At 42.5% G+C, this 25,265-nt stretch overlaps 2 protein-coding genes across 2 annotated transcripts; both read right to left on the bottom strand.

Annotated features, from left to right (window-relative positions):
• Positions 1-3,357: 3,357 nt before the first annotated feature.
• On the bottom strand, positions 3,358-4,724 carry LOC136552487 (uncharacterized). Its single transcript, XM_066544062.1, has one exon. The coding sequence runs from the start codon at positions 3,936-3,938 to the stop codon at positions 3,582-3,584; it is 357 nt and encodes a 118-aa protein (XP_066400159.1). The 5' UTR covers positions 3,939-4,724; the 3' UTR covers positions 3,358-3,581.
• Positions 4,725-24,637: 19,913 nt separating this feature from the next.
• On the bottom strand, positions 24,638-25,138 carry LOC136549028 (uncharacterized). The gene has a single exon (XM_066540343.1). It carries the CDS (start codon positions 25,136-25,138, stop codon positions 24,638-24,640), a length of 501 nt encoding a protein of 166 aa, XP_066396440.1.
• Between the last annotated feature and the right edge of the window lie 127 nt (positions 25,139-25,265).

A 25,265-nucleotide genomic window follows, 5' to 3' on the forward strand; every position in this document is an offset into this window, starting at 1 on the left:
TATAATATTGTCAGCTACAAGTTGATTACATCACGCAGTAATATCCTAGACAATTAGGTGCTACCCGTACGTTGAAATTTGCCCATTACGTATTCAATGAATTAACCAAACGCGTCCAACAGACCAGCCGAATGTCAACCCTAGTTTTTTTGGGGGAGGGGGGCGACGGGGGCGGTGGGGAGTCCCACAACAGGGGAGCCAGGGCGGGAACGCACGCACCTAAGGGCGAGGGGTCGGCTAGCGCGGCAGGGCCGACGGCGCAGAGCGAGTACCCAGCGGCGAGGAAGGCAGCGTGGGCGGCGAATGCGACGCCGTCGTGGGCGCCGCGGAGGGCCGGGCGCGCCGCCCTCACGACGGCCATCGCCGCGGCGTCGGTCACCATCGTGCCGCTGCGGCGCGGGCTCGGGTTCGACCTCAGTGGCCGGAGAGGGAGCGGGAGAGGGGAAGCCTAGGCGGCGGTCGGTGCGGGAGAAGTCAAAGTCACGCCACGCCGCTCTAGTACTCAGCGCGCCTTTGTCCCATCTGACCTGACAGATGGGCTTAGGGCGTGGTTAGTTCCAAAAATTTTTGGCTTTTGCTACTGTAGTACTTTCGTTTGTATTTGGCAAAAATTATTCAATTATGGACTATTTAGGCTTAAAAGATTCGTCTCACGATTTCTCGACTAACTGTGTAATTAGTTTTTTTTTTCGTCTACATTTAGTACTCCATGCATGTGCCGCAAGATTCGATGTGACGATTACTATGCAAAAATTTTTGGCTTTTGAGTGGAACTAAATGGGCCCTTAGTTGCTTCTAGCGCTATTCTGCGACGCGCACCTTCTTGAGATGCAAGACTAAGGTGCAGTTTAGTTCTAGAAAATTCTGTAAAAATTTTTAAAATTTTTCGTCACATCAAATTTTTAGACACATGTATGAAGCATTAAATATAGATAAAAAATAAAACTAATTACACAGTTTAGACGAAATTCACGAGACGAATCTTTTAAATCTAATTAGTCCATGATGGGACACTAATTGTCAAATAATAACGAAAATGCTACCGTAACATTTTGCAAAACTTTTCGCCATCTAAACACTACCTAAGATGAGGGAATTGAGGATTATTTACGGCATGATCGGTTAGCTTCTAAACTTTGTCATGCTAATAATTTGGTAAGTCATAATTTTAGCTAGTATTTAATTTGTTATTAAAACTTGCCAAACTTCCGTATTTTGCTTGCCAAATCTATGGTAATGCTTTTTTCAACTTTTGGTTTGCCAAATTTTTAACATGGCAAATTTTGAATGTCAATCAAACAGGCCCTTAAGTGTAAACTTATGGCGTGGTAGTAGTTTATTATTCCCTTCGTAAAAAAAAAGAATAGAAGACTTTCTCAAATTTAATCTATTTATAAAAAATAATATTTATAACTCTAAATAAATATATTTTAAATAAATTTAGTAATACTTATTAATATAAAAATGCTAGTATTTTGTAGAATAGAGGTGGTTAAAACTATATAATTGTTTAACTTCTCGGTAGAGCATTCCCTAGGAGTAAAGGTATTGTTTGGTACGGCTCTTCCTCGAGTATTTTTTTTAGAAGAGTCGAAGCACTTGAGAAGAAATCATAAATTTCAGCTCTTGCTCTAGACTCAAAAACGGTTTTGGCTTTCATATTATTTATTAAAAAAATTATTCATTTTTTAATATATATATTTGATACGGCTCCTCTAGCTTTTTTTTAGATCAGTGACTTCGCCAGCCCACATGGAGCGGACCTTCCACGTTTGGGCCGAGAAGTAGCAAAGCCTTCTTTGTTGTGCTGAGCAAATGAGGCGCACGTGAGCAGCCTATTTATTGGGCTCAAACTGAAGCAACGTTACATTGTCATTTTGTTTTTTTTTTAAAAAAGGGGTCTTGTCTAAACTTATATGGAAACAAGTTTGTTTTAGCTTTACAAACTTCAAATCCGGCACGGAGCTAAAGCCCTGCCAAACAATGCCTAGATCTGTATAATCAAGGGCACGATCTGAGTCGTTATAAACTTTTGAATGAAAAGGTCAGTACTATGTTTTCATATTGTCATATTGACACTAATGTACTTGTAGTTGCAGAAAGTAATGCACGCTGTGCGCTGTTGTGTAAATCCAGCATATTCATCCACCGAAAAATAAATAAATGTTTCTATGAACTGTGCTGTATCCATTCAGAGCTTAAATTGAGAGAGAGAGAGAGAGAGAGAGAGAGAGAGAGAGAGAGAGAGGATAAAACTTTGAGGTAACTTTCATCAAAAGAGAACTACAGAGATTTTTTTTTCTTAGAGAGATTACGTTGGTTGCGCAGAACTACACACCAGTACACACTCGCATCGTCTATTCATCTTGCTGCTGGTGCAGACAAGCATGTGTGTTCTAACACACACACTAAAAATCAATTGCAGGCAGGTACGTGATTTTCTCCGTTGAATGCGCGTGGCGATGTAATTAAGGGCCAGCTGAGAGCTCCCTCTAGCTGCATTATTAATAACTTGCTTGGTTCTGAAGCCAACAAAAGTAAAGTAACCTGTACTGTAACCGATGATGCTGGATGTAAGGAAAAGCTAGCAGCAGCTCACATGTTCGATCAGTTATTAGCACACAACGTGACAAGGATCTGTTACGCCAACCGAAAGAGAAAGTGGCTTGACTCTTGACTGAACCGAGATCAATCGCGTGTACTATCTGCTGATACGGTTCGTCCTCGTCAGTGGTCACCAGAAACCAATCGGCTCAAGAAGGTAGGTGCGTCGTCCATGCATGCATATGATATTATGGCCGTCCAGGATCGGGTGAATGGAACATTGCAAGAATGATGATAATCATTGCACATGCTGATCGAGGCTCAAGAGATGCTGTGTACGTGTTCATCATACAGACATTGCAGCATTGATGCAGTTTTTCTTGAACTGATCTTTGGACGTTGTGTTACCAGCACCAATGGGGCAAACTAATTTCGACCGGCTAATCGCAGACAAATCGCTTCTAGATAATGAATGAACACAGGCAAATCTGAATATCTGATTGCCACGAAAACTTGGAGACAAAAGAGAAACTCGGAGTAGCGCGATCCACTTGTTGGCCAAATCTTAGGGCTTGCTCGTCCGCAGCTACTAGCATTTTTTTTTCCTTGGCAGATAACAGATCACACATGCCTGCATTTACTCCCAGTCCCCAGAATCACAGATCAGAGAAGAACCATCTTTATAGGTTTTAGGACAGCAACTCATCGCCGTCCAGCTCAAGAACAACTGCTCTGTTCCCAAGCAGAGACGAATTGATATCGTCAGAAAGCACATATTTTTAAAGAGAAAAATCACTTTTTTCGCTGGGCATGATTGATTTTAGCGATGGATAGATAGAAGTAACATTGGGTGTAAACTGTGAAGGAGGTGAATTGCATCTATCCATCATCACAATTATATATTACAGCAAATGTAGGAGGTTACACTTGCTTCTTTCTTCCCGTATATCCTCACTCTGTAGTCTGTACTCTGTAGAATAGAAAGGGTTTCAGAAATCACGAGAGTCCATATAGAGTCAGGTCTAACTCTAAATTCATCAGACTTTTGGCTCCACGACGTTCTTCTTCCTCGTGATGCGGATGTAGCAGAAGATGGCGACGACGATGGCCACGGCGAGGCCCGCCACTATGATCTTGCCGCCGGCGAACGTCCAGTCGAAGGGTCTGTGGCCCGCGTGGTGCGAACTCAGCGGCGATCCGGCGAATCTGGACTCCTCCAGCAGGGAGTGCGCGTGCAGGGCGACAGCAGGAGCGGAATAAGGAGCCTCTGCTACGGCTACGCTGCTCATCGCCCTGCCGCCGTCCAGCAGGAGGACGGTGGCGAACGGGCGCGCCATGACGGCGGTCGCGGCCAGCTGGCTGGACGCCAAGCAGAAGAGGAAGAACCGAGGCATCGTCTCTCTTCAGATAGGTAGATTATGACTGTGAGAGAGATCAGAGCTCAAGCGAGATGATCGATGGGCGTGTAGGAGAGCTGTGCTGCAGGAGCTCTCTCACTCGCTATCGCTAGTAGTGGATGTGGATGCCTTGTTGATGATGTGCTGGGGAGGCCATGGCCATGGCTGGGAGGGCCGTTATATAGGAGAAGGAGATGGCCATGTCAGTTGAGCTTGATCGCTGCCCAATGATCCGTTGGCCGGCCGATTAAACAATGGTGGGGGTGTTGGGTTGGGCAGAGGCCGCATGGCCATGCACGCACCCACCCCACCCTTTATGGATCTTGATTTCTCAGTTGCATTGCATGATCAGTCCCCCTCATGGCTGCTGGTGGCTCTAGAAAAATGACTGGATTTGTTTGGACCGAGGGACGGGCTCGGGGGGTGGCTTCTAGGAATCTATGGCGGCCAGCCGGCACTCAGCGGTCAACTCTGAGGTGGATAAGTGGATGCTCCGAGTGCATCAGCGACTGACATCTGGTTGGATGGGCGCCTCTGACTGAATGTTATGGAGCTAGGAAGATGGAAGAAGGAGCCGCACGCACGCCAGCACTGCATCTGCATCTGCATTGGCAGCAGCAGCAGCTCAGCGTCCAGATTCCTCAAGTCAAGCTCCGAGGCAGGCTACAACTGTGTCCAGGTGGAGGGAGCCTTGGAAGCAGCAGCCGCCGCCTACAGCTTGCACCTTGCAGGGCCTTATGTTCTGCCCAGCAGTTGACGATGAGCATGCTTGCGCGGGTTCTTGGAAGGTGAAACGCAGCATGCGGCCGGCACACCTTGAGAATGGCTGATAAGGAGCTGTTGTAGCATCAGAAAGGGGCAGAATTTCTTGGTATCAGTGGCTGATGTCTTTCTTGGCTCAACTTTAAAATAAAGTGAACTCAAGGAAGCAAAGTAGCGTTACTTTTGTCGAGTCCGTTTTTCCCTCTGTGACAGAAGTTAATTAACAGGAATGAAGGAGCAACTGCAGTATTTTGTTTCCCTTCACCAGAAGCACTAGAATATATATACTCCATATATAATTATGGAAAGACAAGATAACACCTTTTATGGGAACAAAATGACTTAATTTCCAGTGTCTTCTTATAGCAATCGGACAGTGCCGTTACCCTATGACCATGTGATCGGCGAAGATGCTTCCAATTTGTATATTATTGCACAAACGCACATCCATGCCACCGCATGTGTGGAGGAATCACCAGACAGGATTTAAACAGCGGCTCGATTTTATATGAGGCTGTTCAGAATATAATTTGCTCGTGTCATACAGGGAGCAAGCATTAGAGGTACAGCGCCAGTTTGCAGCTGACAGGTGCCGCGCTGCAGGCGGGGCGGGACGCCATTGTTGAATTCGTCGCCTTCTAAAGATGCCATTTTACCTCCTCTGCTTTCATAGGACAGGAGGTAAGGTAAGAAGATTCTGACTGGTTGCCTTGTCTGGAGAATGGAGAATGCATGCCAAAACAAGCGCAAATCACTCTGTTTCCAATCTCCAATGCTTTGTTGTTTAGTTTTTGGCTTGGCCGAGTTTGTCCATCCATGCTATTCAGTCTCGGTCTCCACCATTTCATTCAAGCTGATGCTTACCATCAGTTGATAAACCTACCTACCTAGTAATTTTTTAGTATTAGTCAGATTAATAGCTCATTTACCTCACACTTACAAAGCAGCAATTGCATTAATAAGTAAGCGAAAAGGTGCATCTGCAGCAGAAATCAGAACATGATGATCTGTAACATCTAAAACCATTGTTGTATAAAGAAAACATCAAGGAAGAAGAGACAATCCGGAGTCTGAATTCCCGTGAATGCTGTTCATGATCCTCCAGCTGCTCCCTTTACTAGATGCAATTGGGGTCAAGATTAATCAGGACCGTTGCACGCTCAAGATAGCTGTAAACAGCAGGTTGGCACGCACGCATGGGACCATAATGTCAACTTATCAGGAATGATTTACACGGGGATCGACAGAATCAAACCAGCACGGAGGAAGAAGAAGCTTCTTCTCCTTCTCCCCCACCTACAAGCACTGGCGGGGCCGACCAGTCCATGACAACCAGCCCCCTCGTGCAACCAAAAACTGCAGAGATCTTAGTACTGGACAGCAGAGACCAGTGAACATGAGCTGTCCATTGTTTCAGGACCAATGATTCTGGCATCATTAACCTACCGATCAATGATCCTGACATGATTAACCTGCTGATCATACGATTCTGACATTGTTAACCTGCTCGCCATACGACATAAATCGGCGGTGTTGAAGTGATTGCTCTTGTTAAGATCTCCGTTTGGGAGCAGATCTTCCCTAGGGCCAGAGCCCAGAGCAAAGCATCCCGTGATGTTGTTCCGGTGTTCTGTATCTTGGTCATGCATCATCCGAGGTTCCTCCGTGCAGCTGGCTCAGAGCCTCAAGACATATTTTTGCCATTGGTTATTGCAAGAGGGCTTCGTTGACAATGGCACGATGAGCTATACTGCACTGTGCTCATCAGGTGCAAAGTACATTTGGCACAGCTGGATGTACTTTTGCTGTACTTGTAATGACACTGCTGCTGTGGATCATGTGATCAACTTGTGCCTGCCTTTATACTATCCAGGTGAAACTGCAGAGTGTCAACGGTAGGGAACCAGATCAATTTGATGATAGCTGCTTCATTATCAGATGTTTTGTTTTCATCTTTGAAAGATACTTGAACTATCCTCCAGCTTTTACGAATTAAGCCACATTCGTTAACAGTTTAAATCTGTTCATTTCTTGGACAAACTGTACCTAAAACTGCTAAAAAAAAGTCTCAGACTGGCCAACGAGTCATTGACAAGGGACTAAGAATGAAGATCATTCAGGGCAACATGGAGAATAAAACGATGAGGCTTCTGGAACATAACTAACAGAGCACACAAAATCAATAAGAGTACAAAACTGGGGCATCACTCATATTTATTTGGTAGACATAATTTTTTAGTTGATACTTCATATGCCTTTGAAGGGCGGGCCTGGTGCAAGCGGTAGATTCTTACCGCCTGTGACCGGAAGGTCCCGGGTTCGAATCGCGGTCTCCTCGCATTGCACAGGCGAGGATAAGGCTTGTCACTGACACTTTTCCCCATACACCGCACAGAGCGGGAGCTCTCTGCACTGGGTACGCCCTTATACTTCATATGCCTTGATTGATTAGCCCATCTTTGATGATATAAAGGACCAAATTACTTGTACAGGTTATGCTCTTAGTTACCACATTTGTGTATTTTCAATGCTTTCTAATGAGTAATGACACTTCTGCTGAGTCATGTGATCAACTTGAGCTTGCCTCTAATATGTTATTAAGATGAAGTTTCAGTGTCAACTGTAGGGAACTCAATGAAATTGGTGATAGCTGGCTCAGTATCAGATGAATGTTACAACTAAAGTCTGCTTCTAGTTGCAGATCAGTAAGAAACCGTCTGTTTACAGGTCTGCTTTCGATGTAACTGGTCCACTCCTACTTTGATATCCTTTTGACCTCAGTAGATGTTATCTTTTTCAACTGTAAATAACACTTGAAATACTTTCTAGTTTACAAGAACCAAGAACAGTTGGAATTTGTTCATCTATTCAACTGAATCTAAACAAGCAACTAAACGCCCCCCAAGTCCAACTGGCAAAACAAGTCATCGGCACTGACTGGACAAGAATCAGCTTGATGGAACACATATCATTCAGGGCAACAACAACGACAACAAAGCCTTTAAGTCCCAAATAAGTTGGGGTAGGCTAGAGTTGAAAACCCAACAGAAGCAATCAAGGTTCAGGACACGTGAATAGCTGTATTCCAAAACACTCCTATCTAAGGCTAAGTCTTTAGGTATATTCCATCCTTTCAAGTCTCCTTTTATTGCCTCTACTCAAGTCAACTTCGGTCTTCTTCTGCCTCTCTTCACGTTACTATCCTGACTTAGGATTCTAGTACGCACCGGTGCATCTGGAGGTCTCCGTTGCACATGTCCAAACCATCTCAACCGGTGTTAGACAAGCTTTTCTTCAATTGGCGCTACCTCTAATCTCTCACGTATATCATCGTTCCGAACTCGATCCCTTCTTGTATGACCGCAAATCCAACGCAATACGCATTTCCGCGACACTTAGCTGTTGAATATGTCGTCTTTTCATAGACCAACATTCTGCACCATACAATATAGCAGGTCTAATCGCCGTCCTATAAAACTTGCCTTTTAGCTTCTGTGGTACCCTTTTGTCACATAGGACACCAGACGCTTGCCGCCACTTCATCCACCCTGCTTTGATTCTATGGCTAACATCTTCGCTTTTTAGCACAGTCCTAATTTTCTATAGGCCACATCTTTTATTCAATTGAGCTCAAATTTTTTGTGGTTTATTCTTGTGTGCTCCTTGCTGAGAAAAAAATATCAAAAGAGCAAAAGCAAAAAAAAGATTGGACAAAAAATAAAAGAAAAAATAGTAAAAGAGAATAGAAGATATCGAAAAGGAGCACATAAGGAACACGCAATAGCTCTATTGTTTGTGGTATCTTTTGCCTTGTTCATATCCGTTGCTACCTTTAATACTTGTTTTCTTTCATCCTTGTTTCCTCTCTTGTTTATCACAACTGGTGATAGAAACACGTATAGGCCAGCAACTAGGACAAGTGCTCTGAACATTTATTCAATATTACTGTCTGTCACTGACTTGTGTGCCACATATATATATATTTATTCTTTTTCGTACCTCCCAAGCTCCACATATACTTCAGATCGGTACAAAAAAAGACCCTTGCAATCTTGGTGTCACACCCTCACAAGTATCACGAACCAGCCACCGATTGTACCATCCACTGCTTTGCGTTGGTAAGAACCTTGTAAGAACTTGGTAAGACGTGTGAGAGTGTGATTCCACTTACCCATAAATAGTTGATAGGGGATTTATATTAATTTCTAACAATATCAAACAACGAGTTTCTGTTTAAGAGTGAATTATAACCAAAACCACTATGCAAATGTAGGAACGAGCGCACCTTATAATCATTGTTCATATCCGAAGGTGCCATGTCCTCATCACCCTCTTTGCCGAGTGTTTGGCACTCGGCAAAGACGATATTTGCCGAGTGCCGGCTTTGCCGAGTGTGGCACTCAGCAAACTGTCTCTTTGCCGAGTGCCCGTGTTTCGACACTTGGCAAAGAGATGAGCACTCGGCAAAGAGCACGTCTCCCATAGTGTCTGTTGACGAGGACGACGAGACATCATTCCTGAAAAGCACGTTGACAAGGACGACGAGTGATCATGGTGATGCATTGCGACCAAGAGTTAGTGGTGACCGTCTTCTCTTCAGGGTTGGGCTCTGGCAGCTAGAGTGTCAGTGCATCAACCAGCTAGGATAGCCTAAGGTTGAGCAGACCAACAAAATTCTCTCAAGAGCTTTGTTATCCCTCTTATGCATATAACTGCCTCTACTGGAAAGTGCGTTTGAAGAACAAGTTGGTCAAGCTCGACATGAACACGAAGAAGTTCTCCACCGTCGACCTCCTACCTGAACACGAGGAGCGGATTATCCTCATTGTGGACGAAGGTAACGGCATGCTTGGAATGTTTAGTCACCATATCTATGCCAAATGGTCGCCCGCGCGTTACTACTAGAGAACAGACTTTAGAACGATGTCCCAATTTGGCATTAGCTTCGACATTTTTTGCCCCCGGGACTAAAGGTCCCTGCCCAACGGTCGTCCGCGGGTCAAGGATCTTTAGTCCCGGCTGGTATTACCAACCAGGACTAAAGGTTTACCTTTAGTCCCGGTTGGTAATACCAGCCAGGACTAAAGCTTTTAGTCCCGGTTTGGGTTATGCCCCGGGAATAAAGATTAATCTTTAGTCCCAGTTTAGCCCTCTAACCGGGACTAATTATCCCGGCCTATAATCTAGCTCATTTCTTTTTTCCCGAGCCTGAGCCATTCCATTCAAACTCACTGCCTCTGTTCTTCAGCTTGCTGTTGTTCTTGCTCTCTCCCCCTCCATTGGTGTTGCTTTTCGATTTTGGAGGTAACAAACTTAATCCTCTTATGTTTTACCAGTAGCTTGTCTCATTTTGTGATGTAGATGCATGTGTAACTTTATATGTTGGACTTTATTATGATTTTATATGTCATTTTTTGCTCAAAATCACATGATGATTTGGATATATGTTTGGATAAACAAAAGTTAAATTAGTTCATCAAAATTATGCCTCGCTCATCCTCGCTGGAGCACACGCCATCCTCATCCCCGGTGGCTTACGTGATCTTAGAATTAATTTTCCATGAAATGAAAAACTTAGAAAATAGTTAGAAAATTGTAGAAAATCCATACTAGTTGAACTTGCGGACCGTGTTTAGCTCAGTCAACATGTTTTCTGCCGAGCGGTAACGGACATCAAGGAGGAGCTTTGATTCTACGAGTAAGAGCGGCAACGGTCGTGGAAGACCGTGTTCCCTTTCTCATAGAATCGGAGCTCTTCCTTGGCTAAGTACGGTGCTGTCCGGTGGAGAAATGCTGGCCGAGATGATCACGTAAGCAAGGTCAACTAGTACGGATGGTTATTTATTGAAACATGTTTTTGAGCTATAATTTGATGGATATTTGATAACTTTAGACCTACAAATGTCATCTACAAATGTTACTATCCTCAGCAACCTAAACGCCCATGAGCTCACCGATATCGAGCAGGTCACTTAGAATTATTTTTTCCATTAAATGAAATACTTGGAAATCATGCCTTTTACTTTTTAGAATTAATTTTTCCATAAAATGAAAAACTTAGAAAATAGTTAGAAAATTGTAGAAAATCCGTACTAGTTGAACTTGCGGACCGTGTTCAGCTCAGCGAGCATGTTCTCTGTCGAGCGGTAACGGACGTCAAGGAGGAGCTTTGATTCTACGAGGGAGAGCAGCAACGGTCGTGGAAGACCATGTTGCTTTTCTCGTAGAATCGGAGCTCTTCCTTGGCCAAGTACGGTGCCGTCCGTTGGAGAAATGCTCGCCGAGAAATTTACACTAGTTTGCAAAAATAAGTATAGAAAGTAGATGACAACTGGTACCGGATCCTCGGCCTCTCGTTCGGTTGCGAAACGACTAAGGCCAGAACTCCCTCTCATTATCTGCGGCAAGTGTAAGCAGAAGATTATGATGGAGTACCGAGTCAAGAGACAGGGACCCAACAAGGGTCGTGTTTTCTACAAGTGCTCAGATCACGATGTGAGTTTCTTACGCATTTTATTATTATGGCTAATTAACCTGCTTTTCTTGAATATTTTTGACTAAATATTTTTTGGCTTTAATTTCAGTGGGAGGACAATGGATGCGATGGTTGGTACTGGGAGGAAGATTATGCTACATACGTGCAGAATTTAGGTACGCTTGAGGTAGCGGCTGCTGATGATGAGGCAGTGAGCCAGCAGGAGAAGCTTATTGATATTCAACAGAAGAATGATTTGCCTATTTTAGTTGCGTACGATCATGAAATAATTATGTTACTGAAGTGCATTTTTTAGTTTGTTTAGTGATAGTTGGGATTGCTTATGTTGTTGCCAGGCTTAGGTAATTAATCAACTGTGTGTGTCATCTATGTTGTGTAATAAAATACTTAATTATGTTCAATGTTTTCATAATTTATCATGTAATACAGATTATGTCACGCCATTGGATGTACAATGCCGATCGCCGCTCCTAAGACTTTATTGAGGGCGTGCACTATTTCTTAGGTGTGGCCGAGGCAAATAAGCGGGATGGTTTCATGTGCTGTCCATGTGCCATATGTAAGAATTTAAAGGAATATTCAAGCTCAATGAGTCTTCATTCACATTTGCTTAAGTCAGGTTTCATGTCAAACTATATATGTTGGACTAAGCATGGAAAAAGCGGGGTCATGATGGAAGAAGATGAAGGAGAAGATTTAGACATTGATGACATTATTGCTCAGTATGGTGCCTTTGATGATACTACAATGGGGAGAGATGAAGAAGAGGTAGCGGCAGAAGATGATCTCGGTGATGCTCTTGGCGATGCCATTCGTGATGCACAACAAGAATGCAAAAGTGAAAAAGAGAAAGTTAAGTTCGAGCGCATGCTTGAGGATCATAGGAAGTTGCTATACCCGACGGCCGAAGAGGGGCAAAAAAAGCTGGGTACAACACTGGAATTGCTACAGTGGAAGGCAAAGAACGGTGTATCTGACAAGGCATTTAGGAATTTATTGAACCTCATAAAGAAGATGCTTTCGAAGCCAAATGAATTGCCCACCACTATGTACGAAGCAAAAAAGGTTGTCTGCCCTTTGGGATTAAAAATCCATAAGATACATGCATGTCCTAATGACTGCATCCTCTACCATGGCAATGAATACGAGAATTTGGATGAATGCCCGGTATGTAAAGCAGCGCGGTATAAGATCAGGCGCGATGATCCTGGTGACGTCGAGGGTGAACAACGTCCTAGAAAGAAAATCCCTGCCAAGGTTATGTGGTATGCTCCTATATACCACGCTTAAAACGTTTGTTCAGAAATAAAGACCATGCAAAGTTGTTGTGGTGGCATAAAGAAGACCATAAGGTAGATAATATGCTGAGACACCCAGCTGATGGGTCCCAGTGGAGAGCGATAGATAGGGAATTTCTAGAGTTTGCAAATGAGGCTAGAAACTTAAGGTTGGCCTTAAGTACAGATGGTATGAATCCTTTTGGGAAGCAGAGCACTAGTCATAGCACTTGGCCAGTTACTCTATGTATCTACAACCTTCCTCCATGGTTATGCATGAAGCGGAAGTTCATTATGATGCCGATCCTCATCCAAGGTCCGAGGCAACCTAGCAACGACATTGATGTCTATCTAAAGCCATTAATTGAAGAACTTCTAGTTTTATGGAACAAACTAGGTGTACGTGTCTGGAATGAGTACAAATAAGAACACTTTGACCTACGAGCAATGTTGTTCGTAACAATCAATGATTGGCCTACTTTAAGTAATCTTTCAGGTCAGACAAACAAAGGATATAATGCATGCACACAATGTTTTGATGACCTTGACAGTATATATTTGAAAAGATGTCGAAAGGTCATGTACCTTGGCCATCGTCGATTCCTTCCTTTGAATCACCAAGTAAGAAAGAAAGGTAAGCATTTTAAAGGTAAGCCAGACCACCGGAAGAAGCCTCATAACCGAATCGGGGAAGATGTACTCGCAATGGTCAAGGATGTGAAAGTAGTATTTGGAAAGGGACAAGGTAGCGAATCTGTTCCCAAAGATGCTAAGGGACACGCACCCATGTGGAAGAAGAAGTCCATCTTTTGGGAGCTACTCTATTGGCAAGTCCTAGAGGTCCGCAATGCAATCGACGTGATGCACCTGACAAAGAATCTTTGTGTGAACCTGTTAGGATTCATGGGTGTGTATGGGAAGCCAAAGGATTCACTTGAAGCACGCCAAGACTTGCAGGGCATGAAAGAACGAGACAACCTTCATCCAGAGAAGATAGATGATGGACGTCATTACTTAAGTCCTGCTAGCTACACGCTTAGCAAAGAAGAGAGGGACAGCATGTTCGAATGTCTAAGCAGCATCAAGGTCCCATCGGGATTCTCCTCCAATATAAAGGGAAGACTAAAGCTTGGATTAGGCGTCAGCACATGGAAAGTTTCAGTGGTTGGTTGCGAAAAGAATGTCAAGGCGATGACAATATTGATAAGCAACTGTATTTGTTGGCTAGGCAACCATCATGGCATATCCTCACGTACCAAGAATATGAGATAAATGGGAATACATTTTATACAGTTGCCCAAGATAATAGGAGCACCAATCAAAATAGTGGTGTTCGCATAGATGGCATAAATCCAAATGGGAATATACAAACATATTATAGCCGCATAGAAGATATATGGGAACTAGACTACGCACCTAATTTTAAAGTCCCTTTGTTCCAGTGCCAATGGGTGAAGCTGACCGAAGGAGGGGTAACAGTCGACAAAGAGTATGGAATGACAACAGTGGACCTCAACAATATTGGGTATAAAGACGAACCATTCGTCCTTGCTGCCGATGTGAGTCAGATGTTCTATGTGAAAAGACATGTCTACAAAAGCAAAGAGAGGAAAAAAACAAAGACATCAACTCAATGGTCAATGAGACAAAGCGTCACATAGTTCTTTCTAGGAAAATAAATATAGTGGGAATTGAAGACAAGTCAGACATGTCAGAAGATTATGAAAGAAATGTCTGAATTCCATCCTTCATAGTGAAGAAAGATCCAAGCATCGTATTAAATGATGAAGACACTCCATGGTTACGACAAGATCATAACCAAGGGTCATACGTCAAGAAAAAATTCACTGTTGTGCCCACATGATACAACGATGCAAATCCTAGATTGTCTCCAATTGAAAAGTTTTGAATACCAAGTTTGTTCAGCTCATCAAGATATACAATCCTTATATAGGCTATTTTTTCATTTGAGAAAGTTTGAACAAAATGTAGTTCAAATTTCACAAGTGTGTGACATAGTTTTAGAAAGTCTATATGAGATTCAAGAATTTGTGACTAGTGTTTGATAAAACTTTCTCAAATGGAAAAATGAGCTATGTAACAATTGTAGATATTGCTGAGATGATCAAACTTGGTATTCAGAGATTTTTCATCTGAGGTCATTTAGTGTCTCATTTGAGCAAGTTTGACCAAGTCAAATTTGGTCAAATAAAAAAACAACACTTTGACTCTAGTATTCTGAACTCTAAATGACTTCAAATTGAAAAGTTTTGAGTACCAAGTTTGTTAAAATCATCAAGATCTACAATTGTTGTTTTGGTCAACTTTCCATTTGAGATAGTTTGGACGGTTCAAATTTGTGATTTTTAAATTTCGACGCCTACAAACTAGTTTTCGGAACCCTAGATTGTCTCCAATTGAAAAGTTTTGAATACCAAGTTTGTTTAGCTCATCAAGATATACAATCCTTATATAGGCCATTTTTTCATTTGAGAAAGTTTGAACAAAATGTAGTTCAAATTTCACAAGTGTGTGACATAGTTTAAAAAAGTCTATGAGATTCAAGAATTTATGACTAGTGTTTGATAAAACTTTCTCAAATTGAAAAATAAGCTATGTAACAATTGTAGATCTTGCTGAGATGATCAAACTTGGTATTCAGAGATTTTTCATCTGAGGTCATTTAGTGTATCATTTGAGCAGCTCATCAAGATCTACAATCCTTAATCAAAAAACAACACTTTGGCGGGCTGCAAAAATTTCAGGCCTTCAGTCCCAGCCCAGGCCAGGAACCGAGACTAAAGGGTGGGCGGAATTGCCCGCCCAAAAATACCTTTAGTCCCGGCTGGTAAGCCGAGCCGGGACTAAAGGGTTGGACCTTTAGTCCCGGTTCGGCTTACCAGCCGGGACTAAAGGATCTTTAGTCCCGGTTGGTGTTATCAGCCAGGACTAAAGGGTCCTGGCCTATATATATCGAACGGTTCATCTTCTACTTTTTGATCTACAACGTCGATCTCGTCGCCTCTGCCGCGCCCGCGCCGCCGTCGTCGTCTACCCCTGCCCAGCCTCGATCTCCACGTCTCTGCCGCACCCGCGCTGTCGTCGTCATCGAGCCCCACCCACGCCGCCATACGTCGTCCTTGCGCGGCTCTGCTCGGCCCCGTGGCCGGCCAGCACGCCCCGCCGCCATGGCAGTGGCCTGTTGCTAGCAGCGCCCTCGGCCAAATTTTTTTAGACACTTTTTGAGATAGTTTTTAGGTAGTGTTTGATATATATGTTAGATTAAAATGTATTAAAATTTAATTAGTAATTTATTCTTAGTTTTTAGATAGTTTTTTATATATGTTAATTAGATTTAAATGTATTAAAATTTAATTAGTACTTTATTTAGATAGTTTTTTATTATAGTTTTTGATATATTTAGTAATTATTATTCTATCTCTCTCTATATGTGTTAGATTTAATTTTGATTTAGTAATTCTATCTATGTATATATGTTAGGTTTAATTAGATTTAGTAATTAATTCTATCTAGAGATTCTATATGTATACATATATATGTACTTAATTATTTCTATGTGTATATATACATGTACTTAATTATTTCCATGTGTTGAGAGAGAGAGAAAATTGTATCTAGAGAGACATTCTATGTGTTATCACATGCATATCTAGAGATATATACATATGCACTTATTCTATGTGTTGAGAGAGAGAGAAAATTGTATCTAGAGAGACATTCTATATGTGTTATCACATGTACTTATGTTATGTGCTATAGTAATTCTATCTATGTGTTATCTTAAAGATACAAATGGCTGCTCCGGATGATAACTTGAATGATGACATAATGACGAATATTATCAACGCCGACACCAATGTGGATATAGATGACACGAGTCAGTACTTTGCTGATTATGAGGATATCCTGAATATGCCGGTGGTTGAAGATCAACAAATTGTCGCGCAAGAAAATACTAGCGAGGTATATTCGATTATCTATCATCTCTTATAGATGCATGCATACGTATATTTGTTGTTAATCGTTATGTTTCTACTCATGTAGCCGGTCTCTAGATCTACATCAACCACCGGCAAGAGTAGGAAAGTCCGAGGGCCAAAAAAGCCATTAGAGGGCCGTTTTATAATATCAGAATTCGACACCGACACCGGCAAATAATTGGGACCACATGCTCAGACATATGTCAATCAATGTGAGTTCATTGTAAGGGATAGGATCCCAATTAGTGCTCGTGAATGGAAGCAGAAGATATCCGCTCCTAATGTTAGTTTTGTATCTGATCGTGACAAGAACCTAGCTTGGAGAGATATCACTCAGCATTCCACATTACAAGCAGGTGATGCTTTGAAGGAGCTAGTGAGGGATTGGACAATGAAGAAGATGGCAACATTGTTCCAGAGTTGGAAGAAGACATTGTATAAAAAGTTTATCTTGAAGAATGAAACGCCGAATTTCAATGCTAAGGCGTTTGTCAAGTTGGAGTCCCATTGGGATGACTTCGTACAATACAAGACATCTCAAGAGAGTGAGGAACGTGTGATGAGGAATTAGCAGAATGCCCAACAGAAGCAATACCACCATCGCATAGGATCAGGTGGTTATAGGAGTGCTATTTCCAAGTGGCAGAACCTAGAAGCAGAGATTACTGCCAAGGGAATCATACCTGAAACAATAGAGAAGAACTGGCCTCAACGTGCGAAGAATTGGTTCTACGCTCATGGGGGAAGCCTAGACCCAGACACTACCAAGCTAATTTTCAGCCAAAAAATTGAGAGAGCAACATAGAGACTAGCTCGTGCTAGGGAAGAAGCTAATAGTGGTGTTTTCAAGCCCAACAGAGAAAAGGATGAATTGACATATGCCCTAGAGAATCTCGAACACGGTGGTCGAACAAGAGGCTATGGGGCGGTTCTATGGCTACAAGTATTCCCAGCAGACAGAGATACCTATAGAAGCTGCCAGAGAAAGAAGGATGAGGAGGCAGACTAAATCCATGTATTGGAGTAATTTGTTAATGAGTCACGACAAGTATTGCTTGAATCACGTGAACAAGAAAAATCTCGAGGCAAGAATATAGGAGGAGATCAAGAGGCAAGTGCAGCTAGCAATGAGTCAAATGCAATCGCAATCGACACCGGGAGTCACCATTAGCCCCATTGGTCAGATGAAAAGCAGTTGTGCTTCCACGGAGCTGCTAGTTATTCAAGGTGATGCTGGGTTGCGCTTCCCTGTTGATGACATTACTGAGCCTCTAACAACATGTGAGCTGCATATTCCAGATGGTAATAATGCATCAATCATGGTGGCTATCAGGGTTGTATCTCCAATAGACCGAACAAAGACACCAAGAATCCATGGGTTAGTTATTCAACCTGGATATGCTAGCATCTCGGTCGATAGAGTGCTCAAAGGTTACAGCAATATTCCTCTTGACATTGAAGGCGGTGATGGGGAGAAGACACTAGGAGAAGCAGAGAAGACATTTATTCAATGGCGCAAACGCTTCATCATCATTCCTGAAGCGCCACCACTTCCCCTACCTCACCCTAGGTACGAATGAAAGTGAATGAAATATTATTTTTCCATTAATTTTATATTGGCTTCAAAAATAATTGATCCATAACTTGTTTTTGTAGCAGGGTCTCCCCCCAGCCTAGCCCAATCATTCATTCCCCATCTCATCACAGCGTCGCGGGGGGCGAGACGACTTCATCCCCACGGCGATCTCCAACTCCTACACCGGCCCCATCGCCTCCATGATGATCTCCAACTCCTACACCGGCCCCACCGCCTCCACAACGATCTCCAACGCCTCCACGCCGGACTCCAACACCGGCCTCATCGCCTCCATGCCGGTCTCCAACACCGCCCCCACCACCTCCACAGCGACGCACTACAAAGACGTCTAAGGTCCCGGCGGCAAAGAAGACCCCCAAAAAAAGAGTTATTTCTCAAGAAATACTTCCTGAAAAGACTGATGAGCAAATAAAAGCTGAAGAAGGCAAAAAAGTGAAAGATTTTTTTATAGATATCCAAAAGCAGAGACAAGCGAAGTTTAAGGAGAAGTCGTACTTTTACATACCACGAGATCAGCTGAGGCAGAAGGTCAAAGCTCACAAGAAAAAGATGCTTGAAGTTCGTAAGCCACCGCCACTATCAGACTATGACCGCTCCCTCGTGAAGTCACATGATGCACATAAGAAAAGGAAAAGAGCATCAGGGAAGGATGTCCCACAGCTCGGACAACAGAAGCAACCAATGCAAAATCTTGTTGTTGCTAATGAATATGGTTCCAACATAGAAGTCTATCGACCAGACAACTCGGGAGAAGTGTCGGTTCAAGACCTTAATGTTTTTTTGAACAAACTGGTTTAACCTTGGATCAAATGACGGGCAAAGCTCCAATCCAGAACCTGGAAGTTGATACCTGGAAGACTGATAAATTTGGCAAAAGTTTGTACAACCCTGTGGCTCTGAATGAATTGGGTACGCAAATGTACTTGCTCAACAAGTGGTACATGCAAGCGTGTGGTAGGGGTGAGCAGTGGATCTTTGTCAGATTTAGAGACCATCATTACTTCCGTGGAGATGACATCTTACATATTAGTTTCGAAGAATTACATCAACTATTCCACTTGGATGCTCTGGACAAATCAATCATTAGCTCCTTTTGTTTGTAAGTGATTCTTACTTTTATTTAATAAACTCACTTCCATGCGTACGTGTATATAATTATCCTCATATGTAACTTATATTTATATACAGATTCTAGATGTCAGAGCTCCAAAGAATATAAGACACCAGTATTGGCTTCATTGATCCTTATATCGTATTCAAAACCGATATTATTGTCAAAGACCACTGGGTATCTAAAGCACAGACGAATATCATGAAGTTCTTCGTGAAGCAACACGACAAGACAATAATATTTTTCCCGTACAACTTTGAGTAAGTGTTAATAATAATGTAGTCTATACATTTTATGTAATATCAATACAACTTATATGCATGTACGTGTGTGTATAAACCAATGCAGGTTTCACTGGATACTCATTGTCATTGAGTTAAACTCAAGTCAGTTAGTAATCTTGGACTCATTGAGAAAAGAGCGAGCACTATACCAAGATATGATAGACATTATTCAGGGATAATTTCGATCTCTCGCGCACAACTATTATTGAATAGACTTTGTCATAATTTATTAACGATCGTACATTATTGGTCGCACAGGGTTTGGAAAGAGTTTATTCGGCAACACCGCAAGGATTGCAAGGCACCACTTAATGTAGTTGAAATACCAGTAAGTTGCACTATATATACTTCCCCACGTGTTTAATTACTATATCGTACTTCAATTTACGTGTGAGATGATGAGAATAATCTTTTTCTCGTACAGTGGTGTTTGCGGCAGGAACCAGGTAATAACTTGTGTGGATACTACGTTTGTGAATTTATCACTACATACATAAGAAGAACTCCTGAAGATGTCCTCATAGTACGTATATATCAATTTTTTATTTATTTTTAAATGAATATATATATGTATTAATACTTTTCCTTTTATTTCAAATGCAAGACTGAATGGTTGAAACGAAGGGTCATGTAAAAAGACCATCTGAAAGCAGTTCAAGAGTCAATAGCAGGATATCTTCTAGAAAAAGTGCTAAATCCCAACGGCGAGTTCTACTTTGATCTAAGGAACTAATGATGTAAATTAAATGTTTATTGATATCGTTATTTTCGAGAACAAGATTATGAAAGTGTTGTATATATACATATATATCTATAATATATATAGTTTCATACTTTATTCGAATATAATAATGCTCGAGATGAGAATTAGATGTAATTATATGCGTGCGTGTATTTATATTAGCAGCGTAGAATACGTACATAAAAACATATTATATATTAAACAAATATGTGTAACTGAACTAAAAACAAATTAAACAAAAAAAAAAGAAAAAGAAAAGGAACCTTTAGTTCCGGTTGGGGTTACCAACCGGGACTAAAGGGTGCGCCAGGTTTGCTCGGCTGGAGGACCTTTAGTCCCGGTTGGTAACACCAACCGGGACTAAAGGTCCCTCTTTAGTCCCGGCTCGATGACCTGAGACTGAAGGTTTCATCTTTAGTCCCGGGATCGTTGTCCCGGCGCGGTAACTGGGACTAAAGACCGTTACCGCCCGGGACAACAAGTCCATTCTGTAGTAGTTACACCAGTGTGCAAAAAGAGGGCAATATAGGTAATGAGTGGCAGCTGAAGAATATAATACCGATGCCCATTGCCGATTGTTGCATATACTTCGTTTGTGAACCTCAACGGTACATTTTCCTGGCAGACTACACATCAGGATGTTTCACACTTGATTTCAAGACTATGACGTTTGAGAGGGTCAATACGAAGGGCCAAGATGTTCAACCCTATCTTGGGGCAAAGAGGGCCATGTTGAGAGCGATCGTCGATTGTTGTTCGGCCATGGCTTTTTTGTTCTTGTTGTGTTTGGTATGAAATCGAACAGAGATGGTTGATGATGGTGTCCCCAGCTCGCGAGTCACGAGCACTATATATAAGAGGGAGAAAGATCAGAGTGGAAATTAAAGTTCATCAATTCCGGCCTGCAACTGCACAAAAGTTACGATCACAGCTTTACTCTTTTTTCCCCTCTATCTATAAACGCGAAAACGCCTCAGTTTAGGAGGATGTACTTATGTCATTATGTGTATTCATTTTGCAGTTTCCGTAGTTTAGTTTGTATTCCTCGCTACCTCCTCTTGCAATATACTCACTCAGTCCAAAAAAATATACAATTCTAACTTCCCAAGAAGTTAAACAGTTTTAAGTTTGATCAAATCTATATAAAAAAAACTATACCAGATAAATATTATTAGATTTTTATGAAACATATTTTCATAGTATAACTCTATTTGGAGACATAAACGTTGATACTATTTTCTATATAAACTTGGTCAAACCTAAGAAAAATTAACTTATCTTAAACATAGTATTGCATTTTTATTGGATGAAGTAATAATATAATATATTAATGTCTTTCATTTATTAGCAATGTACTTGGATTAAATATGCTCCAATGGTGCATATTACTTTACTCTGGATAAAATAAGAGCAACTTCAACAGATCTCTTATATCCCTTTTCCCCTATAATCTGCTATAGAAGATCACTCAAAAGCAATCATATAGGAGTGTTCTAATGCATTAGATTACTCAAAAGTCATCCCTATTCATTATTACACGTGTTGCCTACATGTCAAGGTCAAATCCATCTTCTTTCTCCTCTTCCCAACTTCTTGTCAAACGGGCATTTTTCTTCTTCATCCACTTCTCCTCGAACAATAAAAGGGTAGCCAACGATGCACGGTGCAGCCTCGGGATCCTCACGAAGTCACGGGCAGTGAAACGAGGCCTGGTCGCGTGGGTGTGGTGACCGATGGGCAGCAAAGGCATGACCTCAGGATCTCGGCGGCTGGCGGTGCGACCTCAGGAGCCTGGAACGGTGGCAAGGCCTAGCCATGGGTGCCCAGTAGGCGGTGAGGCGGTGACACGAGGCGCGACCTCATGGGTCCGGCAGGCAGCGGGGTGTATGCGACAATTTGGCATGGGACCCATGTATACAGGTGGTGCCAGTGTCTCCTTAGGTTTTGAGATGTCTCTAATAGATATAGGGAAAGGAGATCTACTAGAGCAACCTAATCTCCTATATTACAAGATTTTAGGGATAGAGAAGGAGAAAGATCTGGTGGAGATGCTCTAACCTCGAGCCTTAGGTTCATGGAGGGATGGGATAATTGGCAATGCTTGCTGGATATATGTAAATTTGTACTAAGTTTCTGAATATCTGGTCAATATACGAGCTTTCTTATGGCCCTTAGAGAGGTATCGATAGGTATCATGTGTAAATCTTGGTACCTCCTTGTAGAAAATATCTACAATTAGTATAGATTTTGGCACCTCTTTGTAAAGCAAATGTACAACCAGTAAAAAATTCGGCACCTCCTCATAAAAAATAGGTACTATGACTAATTTAAATTTTAGTACCCTCACTGGGTGGTGAAGAATTCTAAATTTTATGGTACAATATATAAGACAAAAAAAGCGCGTGTTTAGTTTCAGAAAGTTAGAATTTGGGGCTATTGTAGCACTTTCGTTTTTATTTGGCAATTAGTGTTCAATCATAGACTAATTAGGCTCAAAACGTTCGTTTCACAATTTCCCACCAAACTGTGCAATTAATTTTTTTCGTCTATATTTAATGCTTCATGCACGGGCCGTAAACATTCGATGTAATAGGTACTGTAGCACTTTTTGAAAATTTAGGGTGGAACTAAACAAGACGAAAATATCTAAAGCACTTTCAGTGCACATTTTATTCTCAACATTAGAATAAGTGACAGCTGGCTGGATGTTGCTATGCTGTTGCCTGTTGATAAGTCTCGTCCATCTCTATATATATACAAATGTTTGTGTACTAAATTTCTGTAGCGCTGCATGCTGGTTTTGATGGGTCATCTGGCCAACGTTTAATTAATTGCTCTTATTACAAGCACCCATATTAAAAGCCAAGCATTTAGCCTTCGTTAAACAGTCACAAGGATTAACACCACCCATACATCAAAACTGAATGGATTATACTATTTGCCTTGGATTTATTTGCACCCCACTTGAAGGTCCACGTATATTGTGCAAAACGATACATGCTTCAGTCGGTCCGAGGAGGAGGGCGATGACTATGATGAGCACGAGGGACGCAGTGGTTGCATCCACAGGAGACCACACTACCGGAATCGTAAGTTTTGCCTAGTGCCAAGAACTTTGCCGAGTTTTTTATATCGGGCACCCGGCAAAGGCTGTCTTTGCCGAGTGCCCAAACTCCAACCCTCGACAAAGACACGACCCTCGGCAAAGCTTGTCTTTGCTGAGTGCTCCCGATCAGCACTCGGCAAAGACGTCCTCTTTGCCGAGTGCTCTGACATGCCACTGCCGAGTGTCAACGTCTCACACTCGGCAAATTTTGGCCCGCCGTTAAACTAGCCTGCCGTCGTCAGCTCTTTGCCGAGTGTATAAATGGAATACTCGGCAAAAGTAGACACTCGGCAAAGTATAATTTTTTTTTACTCCTGCACTTCAAAAATTTTCACATCTCCACATACCACATGTGGTACTCCATGCTTAAGTTTGGTGTATTTTTGAATTTATTTTCTATATTTAACTAATTAATTGCATTTCAAGCAATTTTTTGAATTAAGTTAAATTTGAACTGCAAGTGATTCAAATATTTGGAAAAAATGAGTATAAAATTGATATTCATGTTATTCAACCCAGTTTGAGGCCTTACCTATAAGATTATAAGGGGTTTCGAACATCTTATTTCAGAAACACGACTCCGAGCGTGTGGTTGAATGGTTTTTAAATTCTATAAAAAGTAAAGAAAGTCCGAAAATCATGAAATTTGATAAGATGTCATGATATCATATGTGGAGGCTGTGGTAAAAAAATTGAGAAGGTGTCGCATAAGTTGTCACGTACATTGCTTACAAACCGAAACATCTCCGAAGAAGTTTCATGATGGTTGAGAATGATCTGGTAAGATTTGGAGTGAAAGTAACGGTCGAGTTGTGGTTTGACTCCGAAACTTTTTGTATAGCCAATAGACATCAAAGATCATGTCATGTTAAATTTTAGTGATTTTTGGATCCATTTGATAATTATTAATTTTTAATTGCAATTATATAAATGGAATTTGAGATATAACTACATGAAATCATGGTCTATTTTTCGCTGAAGCATCAAATTTGCATTGTTGAGTGAATTTGACAAGGTATTTTCAAAGTGTATTGGAACAAATTTGGAAAAAACGGTTAAGGAAAAGGGAAAGGAAATAGAAAAGTTTTTTTAAAAAAAATATCTTTGCCGAGTGTCCTAGGGTTAGCACTCGGCAAAGTATAGTCTTTGCCGAGTGCCTGATAGGCTTGACTCTCGGCAAAGATTTTTAATGGTTTTTTAAAAAAAAATCCCGGCTTAGCCGAGTGTTGGATCGCGGACACTCGGCAAAGGCCTGACCGAGGACTTAACTGGCACGGCCGACACTCACGCACGCACGCACACTCCCGTCCCCTAGCTCCCTCACCGCCGCTGCCAGCGCCGCCTCCTGCCCTGCCCGTCATCCTCGCGCCGCCGCGCCTTCTCCCGCGCTGCCCCGCTCGTGCCCGCCCGCCGTGCTCGCGCCTGGCGCGCTCGCCCGCCGACCGCGGCCCCGAAGCCGCCTCCACCGGCAAAGTTTGGCCCGCCGGCCGCCCCCGTCACCGCCCCGCACGCCACCCCGCCCGCAACGCCGCGCCTGCGCGCCGCCCCGCGCGCGCCCGCCCGCCCACGCCGGTCGCTCCCGCCGGTGGCCCGCCGCCTGGACTCGTCTCGGCCGCACCCGGCGCCCGTCCCCGCGCGCCGACGACGCAGGCTCCCGCGGCTGCCCCCCGGCGTCCCGCACCCGGCGCCCTCCCCTGCGCGCCGACGACGCAGGCTTCGGCGCCCGGCCTCCTGTGCAGTACCTAGGTAATCTACATCTCTAGCTACCACATCTACATCTTCCGGAGACTTTCCATCTCTAGCTACGACATCTTTGGTCATGCCTGAAACAACAGATCAACATTTTCCATAATTATTGCAATCACAGTTGAATGGTTATAGTTAAGATCTTGAAAACTAACTGTGCTCATTTTCAGCACTTTTCTTTTGCCGCTTTAGCAATTTTCGG

Source organism: Miscanthus floridulus, chromosome 4, assembly GCF_019320115.1.
Source record: "Miscanthus floridulus cultivar M001 chromosome 4, ASM1932011v1, whole genome shotgun sequence".
Classification (NCBI taxonomy): Eukaryota; Viridiplantae; Streptophyta; class Magnoliopsida; order Poales; family Poaceae; genus Miscanthus; species Miscanthus floridulus.

Bases quoted from the DNA above. Each gene is read 5' to 3' on its own strand.
- LOC136552487 (XM_066544062.1), bottom strand. From the start codon at position 3,938: ATGCCTCGGTTCTTCCTCTTCTGCTTGGCGTCCAGCCAGCTGGCCGCG.
- LOC136549028 (XM_066540343.1), bottom strand. From the start codon at position 25,138: ATGACCAAAGATGTCGTAGCTAGAGATGGAAAGTCTCCGGAAGATGTA.